This window comes from Centruroides vittatus, unplaced genomic scaffold (assembly GCF_030686945.1).
Source record: "Centruroides vittatus isolate TY-2023 unplaced genomic scaffold, ASM3068694v2 contig_391, whole genome shotgun sequence".
NCBI classification, from domain to species: domain Eukaryota; kingdom Metazoa; phylum Arthropoda; class Arachnida; order Scorpiones; family Buthidae; genus Centruroides; species Centruroides vittatus.
In genome coordinates, this window is record NW_027122207.1 from 527,541 (window position 1) to 547,568 (window position 20,028).

The window sequence follows — 20,028 nt, forward strand, 5'->3', positions numbered from 1 at the left end:
TTTGCATAATTCTGCTGCTCCCCACAATATATATATATATATTTTAAACTCTTTCTGCCCTATGGGCACCAAGAGGGCCTCTTTAGCCCAGGGGTGGCCAACATACAGCCTGTGGGCCCGATCTGGCCTGCATAATGGGTTTATGCAAAATATGATAATGCGTTCCATGCCGAAAAAATACTCAAATGCTATATTATATTTGATTTCCCATTAATATGTATCGAGTCCTCCCATACCATGTATTCTGTATTATTATATTATATCATAGTAAGCTGCTATCTTCATTCTCTCTGTGTATTAAAATTGTAACCTGTTCATAATATTATTGAATCATTGCAGTGTTCAAGGTTACTTTCTACCTACCCATGTGTGTTGGGTTTTGCATTTTTGTAACCGGGCCATTTCTTGTAATTGTTAATATTGTATAACAGTATTGTCATCTTTGGTAATTATGGTTGTTAATAATTTCTGATGCAGTGCTCTGAGGTCCTAAGAACTTTTTCACCTTTACTTTTCCCCCTTTTACTTTATACCTATCCCTTCAGAACCCTTTCTTCAACCTTTTCTATACCCCTTTCTCTTCCTAGTGGGCTAAGTTTGCAAAAGCAGGCAGCCCCTCCTCTTTCTTTATTGTTGTTATTATTATTGCCCTGCTGCATGTGTGCATCCACCATACTCCTACACATATGTTGTAGAATTATCGATAAGAAATATAGAACTAGAAATGACAATAATCTTCCAGCGTTCTTAACTGTCTTGATAGAACAACAATGTTCTTGCCTTTGTAACGTCTTTTTGTCTTCTGTCCCTTTCGTGCTGTCACCGTAGTCTTCCCTCACAAGAAGACAATAGACAAGAAGTTGCGGGGAGACATGGCAGAATGTGCCATGTCTCCCCGCAACTTCTTGTCTATTGTCTTAACAGTTTAGGAATGTTGCTCGTCTAAATTCCACATTCAGCCAATCTGACAGTTGACTCATCCCTGATGTCTTCGTCTGACCTGTTGAATACTTTGTTAGTTGAACGGACCCATGGTTTCATGTTGTTTGCTTGCAGTTTCTTAATTTAATGTTCTCCTTTGCTCTAATTTCTGGAGATCATCTTCTAGACTGTCTTTGATATTTTGAATCACATGGTTGAGTGTGATTGTCACGTCATCTTTGATTAGGACTTCTAAATATGTAGATCAAGCAATCTGCAATCTTTCTTCCATTTTTTCTTTTCCCCCATAGATCCTATTATAATAGAAGAGGATATTATCTATGTGAGATTAACCTAGGGCTGGAGATAGAAGATGATTCTTTCCTTCCCTACCTCTTATCGGCACAAGACCTTGGGGTCCGATCTCGCTTGTCGAAAGGATGACTAAGGATCGAGCGGTCTAACTTCTCTTCGAATGAGGATCGTTTGATCCTTTTTCACGTCAGGAACTGACACCAATCTATCGATTGTCTCGCGGATAGATACGCGGGTTTCGGGATCGAAGAAGGGAAAAGATGACTGATTAAGCGCGAGTGACCTTGTACTTAGTTCCAGGTTCGAATGGGGGAGATGGTAATGGAGGAAGAAATGCACACCAACTCGTAAGTCGACAAAAATATACCCGTTTATTAGTGAACAAATAAAATATACATTATTTAACATAATTAGAAGAATTATTTACATTATCAAACCGGACCACGTTTCAATTGACTAGAGAGAGAGCTTACAAAACATCGTGAGTAGAGTAAATACAGTAGAGAACCGAAAATCGGAATCAGTTGGGGACTGGGGTTGTTCAGATTAGTGATTTGTTCCGATTACCGATTATGTACGAATAAATATATTAACCTGTCCGATGTTCAAATTTTTCTCCGTTGTGTGTCGCTTCGTGTTGAATTTTCGTCGATTTTAAGCCTAACGAAAATTTTTATAATAATAATCGAGGCTATCGTATCGTTAAAAATTATTTCTGCATTTTGTACAAACAAAATAAATATATTGAAGAATATAAAAACACGAAAATTATACTTTAGAAGTAAATTTAGTATCAAAAACGTTCAATTCAGCATGACACAGTCCGACTGAAAATCGTTCTGATTACCGGAGATTCCGATTACCGGGGTTCTGATTAACGAGTCTCTACTGTACCTTGAAATGCAGGTGATACTTTGATAGTCTCTGGATGCTGACAGACAGTTCTGAAGAACGTAAGTTCGTTGGGATTGGAGGAGTCGAGTAAACGAAAGTTTGAATCAAACAGGAAAGGTCAGACGGGATTCTTCAGTGGCGGGAGACGATAATCCACGGTACACACATACTTGACAAATGTCAGAATCTCTCTCTCTCTCTCTCTCTCGTACGTCATTGTTTTTTCTTTATTTAGGGCTCTCTTTTTCGAGATTTTGCGATGTACGTCAGAGGTGATAGTCCTTTTGGACCAATGGTGAATAAAATGACATAATCATTTTTCAACAGTTAACTCATCTTCTATAAGGAAGTATTGTCGTGGGAACGAAGGGTTACGATTGATTTTTATGAGAAAATTTGTCGGGTGTTTTTTCCTTTTTTTTTTCTCGGTGGTTGAATTAACCCTAACTTTCTAAAATCGTTTGGAAAAACGGTAAATGAAAATAATAAGGTATTCAAATTGAATTTCGTCATTTCTTAGATCCAGGCCCTCACATCTATTTCTGCTTCTTGAGTGTCTACTTCATCTCATGTCATATTTTCGTTTTCTCGCTCTCTTTCTCATATGTATGACTAGCTGGGGTACCCGGCTTTGCTCAGGGAGTTGATATGAGATTGTGTGGTAGTTGGAATAAAAGGATAAACTTTAAAATATAAGAGGTAGAATATGTTTTCAATAAAGTTTTTTTAACTATTTACAATACTTGTTTATAAACAACATTTTCATTTTGTTATCTGGGGTATATATGTACAAATTTTTCGAATTTCCTACTCGAGAGCAAGCTACGTATAGTTGACCGTGAGTGAAGCAGGAGTCTTTGAGGTTGATGCCGCAATGTTTTAAAGTGTGTCCTTGTGCTTTGTTAATTGTAAAACTATAGGCTAATTTGATTGGAAATTGCAGTCTTTTAAATTGAAATGTTCAGTAGAGATCAGTGGTATTCTGGGGATAAATACTGTGTGTCCTTTGTCCTTTCCAGTCATAAGTTCGGCTTCGATGATGATATTCGATAGCTGTTTGATGATCATCCTTGATCCATTACATAGTTTTGGTGAGTTCAGATTTCTGAGTAGTATGATTGGAGATCCAATTTTCAATCGAAGGCAGTGTAATGGCATTCCTTGGTACTTGCAAACAGTTTAGAAATTCTGTAGGGAAGTTGACACTTTAACGTTTACCATCGTGTCGATTGATTTGTATATTCTCTTTTCATTGGGAATTTTCTTTTGAATATTAAAGTTGATATCGTTGACAATATTATTTTTAGTTGTCAAAATTGCCCTTTGAAATAGCCACTCCGGATTGGTATAGTTGTGAACAATGTTTGGATAAATTTGGTCGATGAGTTCGTTTTCAGTAGTGGCTATGTTGCAAAAATCACTGTTGAGTTCAATGAGGCCGGTCGTCTGGTCAGTGGGATATGTGCCTTTGCCTATTTGTAAAAGTTTTTGAGCAAAATGTGCTGTTGTTTTGTCTTTCAAGAGTTCGACTCTCTAACTTTTTGTTAGTTGCAGTATTTGTATGTGTGGCCAGAGATGTGATTTTTTTTTTTTTTTTAAAGCATGCATTGATCTTGTCTGCTGGTGTTGAATTGGGGATAACTGGAAGTGTTTGTTGAAAATCTCCTGAGTGTATGAGTAGAGCTCCTCCCATCACTTCAGAGTTTCCTCACAAGTCTTGTAATGTTCTGTCCATGGCTTTGAGTGATTTTTTTATGTGCTATTGTGCATTTGTCCCAGAAGATAATTTTAGCTTGTTTTAGAAGTTCACCCCCATCCAGACCCTCTTGAGATTTTACATACTGGGAATTGTTCTTCGGCTATATTCAACGGTAGTTGTAGGGCTGAATGGGCAGTTCGTTCTCCTTCCATAATACTTGTGATATTGATACTTGTGATATTGATACTTGTGATAGTTGGTAATAAGTGTGGCTGCAATGCCAGAGGGTGCAAATGCGATGTGTTGTTTAGCACTTATTTCTGCCAGCAATAGATTTATTAGAAGCGTTTTCCCGGTGCCGCCTGGTGCGTCCAAGTAAAGTGTTGTCGTTATCCAGTCCATGATAATGTAAATTTTTTTTTTATTATCATTGAGGAGTGGTTTGTTGTGAGCAATATATTGAAGTAGTTTGTAGATGATGTAGCTTTTTTCCTTTGTAATTTTGAAGTTTAGCACACTGAAAGCATCTTTCCATGGTGCTGGCATCCCAAGTTGCACTAAGGTCTGGTTTTTTATTGCTAAACATTTATCTTCTAGGCGAATGAGTGTTTCATTGAAGATGTCATTGTTGAATTCGATGGCCAGTTCTGGGTGAGCTTGTCAGATTTGGTACAGCATGTCATTACTCATACTCTCTTTGAAGAAGTCCCATAGCTGTTTTGGATTCAATGGGTTACATGTTGTTAGAATTATGGCAAATAAGTCTCTCATTTATTCAGCTGAGGCTGTGATTGATGCTTCTTGTAGTGTTAATTTCCAGTGGTTGTTGTTTTCCAGTAGTCCTAAGCGTTGACATGCTTCCCAGTTCTTAGGACTACTGGAAAACTGGTCAGTGGGAAATTTCTAGCTTTTATATCTTCAACAGCATGCTCTTTGGGTAAAAATGGGAACCTTCTTCATGGATGGAGGATAGAGGGCTACCACACCATATAACTCCCTTGATCGTACTGGGACTCGTTTTTGAGTTTTAGCGGCACGCACATTGTACACTTACTTTTATAATATATATTGATTTCTTCACCTTCTGATTTTAATCTTTCATAAACAACATGCTGTTTTTCCATTGAATGATCATCAATGCTTTGTGGTGCCTTTTTGATAGTTGGTAATGCACAGCAAACTTCCACCTGTTTCTCCTGAGCAACTGCAATTTCTACTCTTTGCTTAATGTTTGATGCATGACGTTGCTGTAACCAATGATTAGGTTCTGAAGATTTTTATAAAGCTTCTCTTTCTGCTTTTAACTGGTCACAAAGTTTCATTATTCATTGTGCTACTTCTACTTTTCCTTCATCATCTGTGGGTTGTTCAGATGTTTTGTGTAACCATTCTTCCATTTCCTTATTAACTTCAGCCTTCTCACTAGCAGATAGTCATCCTGGATGTTGACAAACTGGATAATTTTTTAAGATAATGTTCATTTTGATCCCTGTTTCTTGTTCTCTGGCTGCTTTGTGATTTTTTTTATTAGATCTAGCTCTCCTCTATATTTTGTATCATTGATATGGCTCATGTCAACACCACTAGTATCTACACAGGCAACATCAATATTGTATATGTCTGAAATGTTTACTTCTGCATCTTTTGCTTTAATAATTTTCTCAACATAACTGCCTTTTAAACTGATATGAACTAGTTTCAGAAAGTCTGCTCCCAATGATAACTGATAAGCAAGGAATGAACTAGGAACCACATGTATAGGAAGTGAAAATTGGTGTCCATTAACACTTACTATAGTCCAAAAACTTTTCAGTGTAGAACTCTTATGCTCACTAACTCCATGAAATTCTAATGAATTTCCGGTTAATTTTGGTGTGCCCATCTTTATGTAATCATCAGCTCTCATCAAATTTATATCACTCCTGAATCTAAGTGCAATGAAGCTCACTTCCTCTATTTTGACTTCTTTTACAGGCTTTGACTTAAATTCTTTTCCCCTTACTTCATAACTTCTTTTCTCAACATTTTGAGGACATTCAGATGAAATATAACCAAAATTATTACAACTAAAACATTTTATTCTTTGTCTTTCTCCAGACAACTTTTACTCACATGATTTTTCCGCACAGTTATAGCAACATTTTTCATGTCCAAAACAATTATTAGGCTTAATCTCATGCCCTAGTTTTTGTCCCACTGTCATTTTATCATTTAGCTTACAACTTGATTTCATGTTTTCATAAATTTACAGCTTTTGTCAAAATTCTTTGAAAGTAGTAGCACCATAAAGCACTGTTTTACTTACTTGCTCATCCTGAATTCCATCTACGATGTATTGTATCACCGATTCTTCCTCAGTTGTAATATGTGATGAAATTTCAATCATCCAATGCATATATTCCTGATAAGTTTCACTCTGATACTTCACTTCTGTCGAAAGTTGCTTGTGAATCTTCCTACTGTTCAGTTTTGGAGAGAATTCAGCACAAAGAACTTTTAATGCTCTCCATGATTTAGTACATTGTTCATAGTTTGTGTTCATTCTTGCTGAACCTCTGAGTAGTCATTTTGCATAAATTATCTTCTACATACCATTCCAGTTACACATTTTCACCATGTCTTCAAAATTGGAGATCCACTTAACGACATTCTTTCCGTCATCACCACTGAACAAGAGATTAATCAACATCTCTAAAGGTAAACATTGGCTTAGAGCAATGGTTCTCAATCTTTTTGAAGTCGGGGAACACTAAATTTTGACATTTTTTCCCGTGGAACGCTTACAATATATCAGCTTTAAAGCAGGGTGGCAAACCTTTTTGAAATCAAGCACACTTGATCCAGTAGGTGATGACATTGGCATTTGCTGATTACATTCCCATACAAAAATTATTTTACATTGTATTGATGATTCTTTTGCAACAATTTTTAATTGTCTATTTGATTTTTTGCTGAATGCTTGAAGTGGCTTCATGGAGCACCTGTGTTCTTCAGACCATGGATTGAGAACCATGGGCTTAGAGTACTCACTTTTATGTTGCATAATATTACTATCTGTCCTCACTTTTGTCAGCATTGTCGTTGTCTCTGGCATTCTCAATCAAAAATGCTGCCTCCAATCTGCACCAACTCTCTTTTGCTACTTATAGTTTTCAATTTTCAAATCAGTATGCTTCAGATGTTTTGCATCCGTCATTATATTGTGTTAGCTAAAAGAGTCAGTCATAGTTTTTCATTGTTCATCGTAGTGTCATCCACTCTGCCATCTTGTCTGGATTTTGTTGTCCCTCCAAAAGTTCTCATATGAATTTTTCTCAATATACTGGACAAGCCCCCAGAATTTGTAGGAATATCGATAGAAGTATAGAACTAGAAATCACAATAATCTTTCAGCGTTCATAACTGAAGTGATAGAATGACAATGTTCTCGCCTTCGTAATGTCTTTTTGTCTTTTGTCCCTTTTGCACTGCTGTCTTCCCTTCTGTCTCACACATTCTGCCACGTCTTCCCACAACCCCTTGTCTATTGTCTCAACAGTGTTGGAATGTCACACATTTGACCCCACATTGTCTCTCTCTCCCGTTCTCATCTCCCCTGCAACCACTTGTTTATTGTCTTAACAGTTTAGGAATGTTGCTCATCTAAACCCCACATACAGTTCAAGTTTTGATATCCAGAATGAATTACTAAGAAATAGTCTGTTTATTGAATTTAGTTACAATGTTTTCATGATGAAAAGGATCTCTGGAAAAGATAATAAAGGGATCCATTGTAATCTGTTCCAGAGATTTGTTTTATCATGAAAACACTAACTGATCTTACTTTGATAATATTCTGAAGAATCCTTCTTCTTGTCATGTGACAGCATAAAAGGATGTCTCAGTTTAAATTAAAATCCTTTATTGCTGAAAAATATTTCATATTTTATAAAATAGTGATGCTGTTACTGAGTTTTTGATAATCAAGTAATTAGAAATTAAATTTCAAAATATTTTTTATTTAAAAAGTGTAAGTTTTTTATCTGTAAATATTGCTTTGATTTTTAATATTCAGATATGGAAGGAAACACTGAAAATTGCCATTTCTAAACTTCAGAATTCTGTTACAAGAACAGAAATGATCTTGTAACAAATTCTCGTTTATAGGGATAGGATTATTCATCACTACAAAAACTCGTTTTATCTAATATTAATAATCTTATAAACAAATTAAACACTAAAATTTACTTATACTAAACATTTTATATGCTAGTTTTTTGGGTGGTGGTGTTCTTGATATAAGTATCAGAGTTGTCAAGTTTTTTTAATAGTTTGAATCTCTAGAATAAAGCTTCATACTTGTGATGTATGAGGTCTATAGAATAAATGATCAATGAACTTTGATTTTTTATTTTATTAATTTTGCTTTCTTATTTTTTGATAAATTTAATCTGATCCATTCTGCATTTTGCTTTTTTCTAGGTTATATTTTATTCATTAAGCATCATTCCCTGTTATAATGAATTTGTAAATAAATTATCTTTTCTAAACTTTGTAACAAATGTTTGCCAGTTGCTAACTAGTGATTCTTTTCATCAGATATAAGCATTCAAAGAACATAGTATGGAAGTTTATTGTAAAAAAAGAAGCTTCTTGTAGAAACTTATAGTTACCATATTTACTAAGATATATTTTTGTATTTAAAATTTACAATTCTAGTTCTATTTTATATTTTATTTCACTTCATGTTAATTTTAAAGTTTTTAATTTACTTTATGTTGGAATTATTGGAATGTTACATTTATATTCAAATATTTAAAATTTAATATTCTATATTAATTGCATTCTATTTTGGAACAGTTTCTAACTGGTATTCCAAAATCAGTCATATAAAGATGGCCTATGCATTAGGCTGAAAATGTTAATGTGTAAGTAAATAAATGTCTCAGCAGCTGAAAGGTGTTTAGTGATTATTTTAGCAGTTATTATTTCTGCTGGGTGTGGGTTTTATTGTTAATGTTGTCTTCTCCTAAATTTTTATATTTCTTGATTCTCCAGTTTCTTTATTTAAAACTTTTAAAAGATTCTAATAAACACAAAAATTTACACCTTCCTCTCAATCTCCAGCATTCACTGTTTAAAAATGAATGTTTTTGGCTATATTCAGTAGCCTTTATCAGGTTAAGTAGATTCAGTTCATAAGATAGTTCCAGATTTAGGATTTAATAAGATTTTCATACTTCAAAGTTTTTGAAGATTTTATTTATTAATACTTTAATTTCAATACAATGAATTTTTGAATGGAGTTGATTTTGACTGCATTTCTATCATTACAAAGGAGAAATTTTAAGCATGAAACCAATGAAATAAAAATTGTAAATGATTGTATCTGGACAAAATATAATGTTTGCAAAATGCCATAACCTGTAGTTAGATACTAATTCTAATAAGCTAAGTAGCATAAGGCAATTTTAATATAAAATTTTCAGTAGTTGAATTTATGATAAATTAGGAAGTAGTGAAATTTAATGAACCATCAATTTACTAAATCACTGGTACCCTGATTTGAATACTCTCCTTGTCAAAATGAGATATTTAATTGAATGAGATTTATGAGAGTAAACTATGAATGTTTTTTGTTTTATGAATTAATTTGAAGTTTTTGTGACTGGATTATAATGTATGAAGTTGTGTTTCCATATTAATTATGCACAAAGTTTAAAATATTTAATTAAGAAAAATGTAAGATTTTTTTGAGTGTAATTTTGTTGTAATATAATATAATGTTGACAGTTTTGAACATTTAATAAGTCTAATTGAAGCTTAATATTTACAGGTGATCCTGCTTCACAGTCTACTCCAATAAAATGGAAAGATGGAATGGACTTGACTAAGCGCCACAAGGAAAGGCAAGCACAAATGAAAAATAGCAGAAAACGTGGGCATGAACAGCCAAGGACGTTTTTTGCTTGGTTTACTGATCATGGAGATGCTTCAGCAGATGATATTGCAGAGGTATGATTTTAGTTGTTTTAAATAAGTACTGGAATTTTGCCATAATGCTGTCTTAATAATGCAATTTTATAGGTCATAAAAGATGATATGTGGCCAAATCCACTGCAGTATTTTCTTGTACCTGACATTGAAGTAGAAAATGGACTTGAAGGTGATGAAGATGACAGGTAAGAGTTTCATGGCATTTTCTTTCAAATATCAGTTTGTAATTCTAAACAATATTTATGAAAATAATGCTGTATTTGGATGTATTAATACTTGGTTGAATATGATGTCATTATGTATGATGGATAGAACAATTGTTCTCTGATGATTATGATATTAAGTGTCCTTATATGGTAGGCTCTCATTACTATATTATTTGAGAAGATTTCTTAATTTCAATATCACTTTATTTAAATTACTTTTTTAAAAAAAATTTTAATTAATATTATTTAATAATGGGATATTTATTGGTTTAATAGTCAGTTATTATCAGCATAACAGCTGCTATGGACTGATTTCATCATATGTTTGCTTGGACATGCTCATAGATAAGTCCTCTTACTCATGATTTTAAATTTTTGGTTTATATCTGACAATACAAACTAAGTAATAAATTTCTCAGCAAACTCAGCTAGACAGCATACATAACATGTTGACTGTCGACTATGAATTATCTTGTAGTTGGCAATCAAGTAATAGGTGCCAAATATGACTCTTTCCATAGTAACTAGTTAATATAACTGATCAGTGAGTGTTGGGAATGAGAACGACAATTGATTGGGCATCATAGAACAAACTATAAAGAAGTTTAAAATGTACTAAGAGTTTCCTGTTTTGATTGTTATATACAAATATTTTCATAGTAAATATACACTCAAACTTGTTTTTATGCGGTCTATTTTTGTGCGATTTGTTTTGTATGATTTTTTTGTGTGCGGTATATGAATTTCAATTAATTGGTATACTGCACAAAAATAATTGCACAAAACACATTGCACGTATTGCATATCCTGTTTATTTTACTGCATAAAAACAGGTTTGAGTGTACTACCAAAGTGGCTAGTTTGTGCCTGGAATACAAATGACAAATTAATTTGGTGTCATTAAAAGAAAGTTTATTGAAAAAAATATTGAAAAACATTAAACAAGTAAACAACATATTTATTAATATTACCCAAATTATCTTTCAGTTTTTTGTTTGCAAAAGAAAAGTTACTTCACATGTTTGCTACAAGATAATTCACATTGATATTTTTTTTGCTAAATATTAAATATTACTTTTATAATTACATTTTAAAAAAATTTAAAACAGCAAATAAGCATTGCATAATCAAAATAGCACCCAGGACATGTTTGTACAAAATGCTTGTGGCAGTCAACCTGTTAATGTAAAGGCCATGGCATTAAGCATTATTTACACTGGATGTGAAGGGTATGAAATATAACAAGGTGAAGAGAGCTATTGACGAAGTGTATATAATCTCACAAAGCGAGTTAAATAAATTAAAAATGGGAATATGCAACAGCTATGGCATGTTGGCAAGTATGAGTCAATGAAAGCAATGTGTTTTCATCTCAACTTACAGTAGGAAAAAAAATGGCACTCAATAATTAAAAAAAATCTATATTGAAAATAATACTGGTATATAATTTAATTTCAATAAGCTTACAAAACAGGAAACAAAATGAACATTAACGTGGTAACCTCAATATAGATTGAATTTTTTAAAACACTATCTATTGGTATAAGTGCAAAACTACAACTTGAAACCATGCTTAACATTGCTTGCAGTGTGAACGAAATTCACTTTGCTCGCCTCGTTTCCTCTTTGCTTTCATTCCCTTCACATCCAGCATAAATTATGCTTTACAGTTGAAGTTTAAGAATTTTAACATAAACAATTGAAGTACATTAATTATATAATGCTGTAATTATATTTAATAATTTTGTTATAAATTATAAAATTTAAAAAATTACATAAATATCTTATTTTTGTAGCTTCAAACATAAGGAGTGTCCCATAAATATAAGGACACTAGTAGATTTCTGTATAAAATCATTCACACTGGAAAATTTGCATATCCTGTTTATTTTTTGTTTACTTAAATCTTTATTATTTTTTAAAATATATATATTTTTAATTTATTAAGACAGAGAACAATTTTAAACAATTATCTTAAAGTTGATTGTCCCAAAAAATAAGGCAGGTTGATAATAAGATACAAGAGGTCAACATTAGCCCAGTAGAAACTACTAGTAATGACTGTAATTGGTTAGAATTATTAATTTATCAATGAGCCAAAACAAACCCTTAATGGACTTATTGTTGCTATCAGAGATGAAAATTACTCTGCAAGAGCATTTGCTAAAAAAATTAAATAGGTCATCACTAATTGATGACTTTATTAAACTAGGAGATAAATATAGTCAAAAGAAATCAACAGGATATCCTTCAAAGCTTACCATCACATAGGGCAGGTTTTCTTGACTTATATATCATTAAAGCCTATTCACAAAGAGAAATGTTTACTATGGGCAAAGGATAAAATGAACTTGATGGACATGTGGAAACAAATCATCTGCAGTGACAAGAAAAAATTCAATCTTGATGGTCCAGATGGTTGGAGCCACTACTGGCATAATTTGAGAAGGAAGGACTATATGACAAACAGCAGTTATGTATGGTTTGGGGTGGTTTTAGTTTGCAAGGAAAGATGCCACTTGCTTTTTACAGAATTTTTGCTGGACTCAGTGGCTCTTTCAACAGGACAATGCTCTTATTCACACAGCAAACACTATATATGAATGGTTTTTTTTAATAGCTAATAGAGGTGCCTATTATTGATTAGCCAGCTTTATCACCTGATCTTAATCTGATGGAAAATCTTTGGGAGATTCTTACTAGAGCTGTATATGCAAATGGGCAGCAATATAATAGTGTGAAGGAACTAAAACAAGCCATAATTTATCACTGGAAAGAAATAAGTCCAAAGGAGGCTTCATTGGATATTGGGTTATTGTTAAATATAATTTCTTAACATGTTTATTAATTGTTTAATTGACTGTCCCAAAAATATAAAGGCATATAACAAAATATGCCTTTGTATTTTTGGGACGATCAATTTCAGTAATTGCTTAAAATTGTTAACTTATGGTATTTTTTCCTGTCTCAATAAATTTTTTGTACAGTCAACTCTCACGAATACAAACTGCTAGGGAAACAGTGGTTAGTTCATTTTATCAAAAATTCATATTAACAATTTTCAGTGGTCAGGGTCAAGGTTGTATAATTTATATAGTTAAGGATTAATAAATAGTCAAAATCTATAAATTATAATACAGTTTAACCTTATTATAACATCATCCATGGGACTGACAATTTTTCAGATCTAAGATCAGTATGTTTTATCTATACTTCCTGAATGAAATTGTAAAAATAAATCAAAGAAGTTTTATATTTTATTTGTCATCTTGATTTACACTGCAGTACCAGTTAAGACGGCAAATGATTAGAGAGGTTGTGGCTGAAGTTTTCAGCTCTAAAACGTGAACATCGAACATTGAGCGCTGCCATCTTGTAAGCTTAGAAGTTTGACAATGGTGTTTGAGTACGATTCCAATGATGTTCCAAACACCATTGTCAAACTTCTAAGCTTACAAGATGGCAGCGTTCAATGTTTGATGTTAACGTTTTAGAGCTGAAAGCTTCAGCCGCAACCTCTCTATTATGTAGTAATATCATATTATAATCTTCTGGAATTAGTTTCCTCAAATCCTTAAAAATTAAGTTTTCTATAAAAGGTGTACATGCCTTTTAGGAAATACAGAAAACATCTGATTAATCTGGTAGTATATAAAATTAAATTTTTTCAGATTACAAATAGTAATAGATCAAGAAATTTGAAACAACCAATTGTATATGGTAATTTATCTGATTTGACAAAAAAATAAATAGCAAACATGTTAATTTTTAATTTTAGATTATTATTAATTTGAAGATTAAACTAAATATTTCTGAATATTAATTTCATAAATTTTGTTTCTGTTCTGTTTTAGTGAAGAGGAAGAAGTTGATGATTCAGTAGTAGTAGTTGAAGAAGAAGGAGAAGGTGATGAAGAGGATCCAGAAGGTAACTAGAAGTCCTTATTTTAAAATAAAGAGTACTTTTAATGTTCATAATCTGATACTTGACTATTTATATTGCACAAAATATGTTAATAGTGCATAATGGTATTGTTAATGATTAATATGCATTTTACTTAATTTTTTTAATCTTGAATAGAATTTTATTGATGTGTGAAATTTAAATGGAAATATGTGAAGTTTACAAAATTACTTTGTAGTCCTCAATAACATGAGTTTTCTGACTGTATAAAAGTGAAAATTCTCTGTACTTGAGTATTATTATTATTGTTGTTGTTTGTTAGTAATTGTTTCTTGTATGGATTTCTAAACAATTACAAATAGCTACACATCTATAGTTTATCATACTAATCATGCTAATTCAATTGTTATAATTGTTCCTTCTCTATAAATCTTAATTCCTAGTGAATTTTGCTTGATACAGGTATATTTTTAAATAACTTATCTCGGTGCTGTTATTTATGACTTTGCAAAGTCAGCTCTCAAAAAATGGTATTGTAGAACTAAGTGTGAATCCCTATAAAGAGAAAGTTAATTAATTGGATAGAGCAGGTCCCCATTAATGAGAAAGAAAATCGATTGAGGGAGAGATGATGAAAACACTTGGAACTAAAATGGAAGGGTATAAGAGAGATTTGAAGACTGGAAAGATTTTCTATGTTAAGCCAAAAAGGAATGAAAAAAGTGATAGCTTTATCCTCAAAGTATTTCTAAGATTATAGAGAAAGTAAGAGCAGGAAAGAGTTTAAGCACTGAAAATGTTTGGATCTAACTGTTTAAAAAAGGTTAAATAGTTTTGAAGTGGAAGTTAGAGTAAGAATTTGAAAATTTTCCAACAGCAGCATATAAGTGGCTGTTGATTAAATATGAAGAAAAAAAAGAAAAAAATATAAATAGGAATTAGATACAACACTTCACCAAAGTTGGTTGTTTCATCTGCTTTTGAATTTAAAGCATTCTTGAATGTGTTTAAACTTTTTCTACAATTTTTGTTTATGGCCTTATCCTTTAATAGTCTGAAAATGTTTGGGAGATTGATTGTAGCTTCTGTTATGAACGTATACAGTTAGCTTCCAAAAACTGTTTATCAACAATGCCTTTATGTGCAAATTTATAAATATTACAATCTAATAAAGTAAATTTTTTAAAAACCATTAAATTTTAGCTTTGTGATGTAAAAAGTAGATTTGTGTGTCTTACAACTGCTGTTTTTGTGTGGATAACCTAACATAAAATAACTACTAGAACTGAAATAAAAACTACACTAGTATGTACTTCATACCTACAAAAAGATACTAAAAACATGATAGTTTACTGGTATACAGTTTAGATAGTACCACTTTCTAAACTGCAAACCTGTATTTACACTAAAAATTTCTGAATGCAAGCTGGTACTGTCTAAACTGCATACCAGTAAACTATCATGTTTTTATCTTGCATTCAGAAATTTTTAGTGTAAATAAAAATTTATTTCTGTTAGGGCTATTTCCCAAATTACCATATAAACTATAGAAAACACTACCTGTGGAATAGATTTAACCTTTTCACTAATATAAAGAATAAGCTATGCTTGTTGCACAAGTTTCTTTGACTTGTAGCTATTTGCCATTTAGCAGAAACATTCTCACTGTAGTTACATTACTAAGAATAACAGTAGTGTGAATAAGCCATAGTGTGAGAGTGGGATAAAAAAACAAACAGTTAAATATCACACGTATTTTATTTAAAGTGCATTCCTGCTACTTAATCCTGGAGTGCTAATATTGTTTAACTTATGCTTGTTGCAACACATCAATATGTTCTTGGCAACTTTCTTTCAAGTGGACTGTGTTAATGACAAAGATTTCATGCATTGATTGCATAATCAAGTAAAAGTTAATGTTACTTAATCTGATGATTTGGGTCAGATTTTAACAATATTTATATAAATAAAATTTTAAATAAATGAACTGATTGTGTAATCTTCTATCATCAAATAAATATAATTTTAGAAAAATCAATGCAGTTTAATTGAAAAGAAACAAACGGTAATTAACGACAATGTGGGCATCTCTCTACTGTATGCTCTCCATAAATGGCATTTTAGCATGAGACACAAAGAATAGAAGTCATTCTTTTTTTCTCCAATCATAAAAGCTACAGTATTTTCTCTGATTTTCCTGTAGAACTGTCTCCAGTTCCATATTTCTACTGAAAGGACAAGTTTGTTGCAAAATGGTTTTTTTCAAGTGTGTTGGGATTTTTTTTTGTTGTCATTTCTTACCAAGAAATAATCATGAGTTTTTGGCGGGAACTTCTTGATAAAAATTATTCAAATAAATTACATAAACAGTTATAGAAGCAATACAGTCAAACCTGTTTTTATGCGGTGGATAGGGACTGCATAAAAAAAACCGCATGAAACTTCACGAGTGGCTATAAAAAAAAATTTTCGCAAGACAATTAAAAAAATATTTTTTTATGTGGTCAATAGGGGCCGCATAAAAAAGTCTCACATAGAAAATAACTCGTTTTAAAATCGGTCTTAGTCTCTAAGGAAATTACCTTCCTCTTCGCTTTGTTTTTGCCCTTATTCATTTTCAGGGATTATGTCTAAACATAAAATAAAAATCCTAAAATTTTATATCTAAATAGAAAAAATAATACAGTACATTTACCTTCAATTTACGCTTTGAAATGAATCTTATCTTAATGGTCCAGGAATGTGAAAGCACATTGAAGATTTAATTAACGTAATTAAAACAGACAGAATTTATTGACAACAGATGTCAGCACTTGACTGCATTGTCTCGTCTATCGTCTGTTTTACATATTTTTTTCCAGGTGGTGTTTTGTTGACTTAAAAAATAAAATATTTCATTTTTCACATATTTATGCAATAATATTACTATAATAAGTTCATTTATGCTATAATAAGTCAATGTGAGACATGACAAATCGCACGAGACTAGTCGCCAACTATACCGCACACAAAAAAACGCACAAATAAAAAATTGCATTAAAAATCACACAAAAAAAGACCACATAAAAACAGGTTTGACTGTATTTAGAACATTGTAGAAAAAGCAGAGAGGCCAACATTTTGTTTTTCTCACAAAATGTTTTGGAGTGGCACATTTGAAAGTATTGACACCACCTTTTGTTGCATTGTAGTTCATAATCTCTGGTTTCAAAGACATGGAGTTTACTAATGCAGAATCATGTACTGAGGAAACAAGACAAGTATCATCAACTTTGTTGTTAGCTTTATATGACAAAACTGTCATATTGTTGCATAAGATAAATATATGAGAATTGATAGCACAATTCAGAAAATTTGTCTTTGATCTCCTCTGATAGTTCCTTTGTTTTTTCTGAAGGTCCACCAAAAGTTGACAGGGTCAATACTAATAAACCAGTTGTATATTGTAATGTTGCTAGTGGAACCAGCAACACACTTTGCCAGTTCTTTCACAAAATAATGGGCTGTTGAATCCCCTTCGGGCACATTTCCATTTCTCTAACTGGAACTAATTTAGTTTCCTTTCTACCCTCTTGTCTGGTTTCCTTTGAATCAAAATGGAGACTGTTCATTATAAAATTGAATCTTATCTGTGAAATGAGATTTGCATGTTTTTGTCTACAGAATGATAAATTGAAAAGTATTGTAGTTTTAAGTTATGATTTTTTTAGAGCTGCTGACAGAGCTAAGAGACCTATAAAAGCTATTAGTTGTTCACATACTGCTTTAAGAGTAGAGTTTGTGGGTTTATATCTATTCTTTGTCTGTTTACTTCATTTCTGTGCTTAGTATCTTTAGGATGATGTCTGAAATAAACAAAGTGAGGAAGTGTACTTGGGTCAGTCAAATTCAGAGCTATTGCAGCAGAGGACCCTGATGAATGGATTATATTTTTAGCAGGTGTTTTTCTGAGAACTGCCCTCCTTCCATATGTTCCCAGCTTTGCTTATCAAAGTTGCAGATTGAGGCTAAACATTAAGATTTTCAATTGTAATTCTTTACTTATATTATTCCTCCTCCTTTGTGTATGATGTCAGAATGCCACATTCTGTACCTCGTGTAGGACTCAATTTTTTCTTCTTTGCTTTTGTTCCAGAAATATGAGACAATCATTCAGTCATCACTGTCAAAATCTTTTTGTGCCTTTACCTTGTCTTCATTTTCATTTCCTTCATCATTCTCATTAAATCTCATTGATTTGATATGGTCCTGATTTTTCTTCAAATGAAGCATACCCATGCTCTGTCTCTAAAAAAGAAAGTAAGTTTTTCTTATATTCTAACACATGGGAGAAGAGCACAACATGGTATTTTTGTGCTTTCATGGACACTTATTACTAAGACATGCTGTAAGTATAAAAATTTACACTAGTTACTAACTTGCATGTTTACATGCACTAGAGTTCAGAACAAACAGATTCTTTGTTTCGTTGTACATTTCCAGAGAGCAATCTTGGCAGGGTCTTGTCAACAACTGATTAACCAGAGTGCTGCTGAGAGTGTAGGCTCTCTGGCTAATTCTTAAAAATACTGTGCAATAGGAAATGCATGAACATGTCAGGTTTGATGTGTTATTAGCATTTAAGGATTAAGTGATGCATGTATTGGAAAATAAAAATATGGTTAGAAAAATAATTCTCATGTAAATGTTCTTATAAATAGAAATATCTCAAATAACAAATAATGTATTTAATATAATGAACTGAAACTGAGTTTACCTCAAAATGATATTTCCAGGAATTTTTAATGATTTAATATATATTAATTTTCTTGGACCTAATTATTATCGAATTCAATTTATAACTATAATTGCTAATTATTTAACTAATTAAATTTAGATCAATAATTATTAATTAATTGACTTAATTTCTTTAACTGCAATTATGTTCTATGTGAGGTGCTTGTTTAAATATTATAATAAGAGTAATAATGTCTTGTAGTATATGCTAAGCTTTAAGTTGAAATAATAAGTACAGAAGCCTAACCTGTTCACTCTATTTTATCTCTTGCTCTCGTTGTTTTGATGATGCTTGTCAAGTTTTTTTTATTAGTTTTAAAATTAGTTGTGAATAATTGAGATGTGATGCTTTGTTTCTATCAATTTATGTTTAAAAACACTGTTTACTTTTTATACTTGATGACACTACCATCACTGTAAAAACTTCACTAGTGGAGTCAAAGTTCTACTGTAATCTAAATGCAAATAGGTCACATAATTAAAAATAATTAGGGTGCATTTTACACTAGTGGAGTCTCAACCTTAGACTAACCATTGCACAAAAGAATATTATTATAAGAAATTGTAAAATTAGTAATTTTTATATCATCTATGAACAACTATGGGTTAACTGTTTCTGAAGTCAAATAGAATTGTGTTGCTTATCTTTCACAAAAGAGAGATGAAAGAGGCAAAACAAAAAAGAATCCCAGTTTTTGGAGAAATTGAATCTTTGTAGTCCAAAACAAATCAACTTCAGAGTGCAATTAATTATCCATGCAGGCAACCTGATGACAGAGTAGAGAAAAATCAGGAAAGTAAAATTCATGACAGTCAAATAGCTTTTGCCAGACAATAAAAAAAATTACAATATATTGAATCTAAAATAAAGAATACTTTGGAGGTATTGAAGATCAGTGCTGTTAATTCAAAAAATCCAGGACAGAACATCTTAAGATATTAAAACTAGCAGAAACTTGTTGAAATGGATGTATTTTATTTAATTAAAATACAGTGAGCTCATTTAAAATTTGATGTTCTGTGCAAAAATCATCAATACATTTGCATGTGATTCATGTCTACCTGTTCTCTAGAGGCTCCTTCCACTAGTCCTCTTTCTCTCAATAGTTTCTTTCAATTTTGTATTCGGGACCCAGTGTGACGGTTTAGCATTTCTGAGGCCTGTCAACTTCAACTGGCAGGATTTTGGGTTAATAGTGAAGGTAGTGTTGGCCCATCTCATGGCAATCTCATTGGCTGTTATAAAACTCTATCTACCTACAGTCATATGTTTACGTTAATTCTTCTTTTAGTTGGTAATTTGTTGAGAAAGCCATCAATTAGCATTAAGTAATGAG

General features: G+C 32.0%; 1 protein-coding gene across 4 annotated transcripts in view; it reads left to right on the plus strand.

The window, feature by feature from the left end:
- The window catches only part of Set (NAP domain-containing protein SET), a 65,120-nt gene that overhangs the window by 19,967 nt on the left and 25,125 nt on the right, over positions 1 to 20,028 (plus strand). For all 4 annotated transcript variants that reach the window (XM_067271030.1, XM_067271032.1, XM_067271029.1 and 1 more), the window contains exons 3-5: positions 9,645 to 9,823; positions 9,896 to 9,990; positions 13,866 to 13,939. In XM_067271030.1, coding sequence (XP_067127131.1) covers positions 9,645 to 9,823; positions 9,896 to 9,990; positions 13,866 to 13,939 — 348 coding nt within the window. The remainder of the gene's footprint in view (positions 1 to 9,644; positions 9,824 to 9,895; positions 9,991 to 13,865; positions 13,940 to 20,028) is intronic.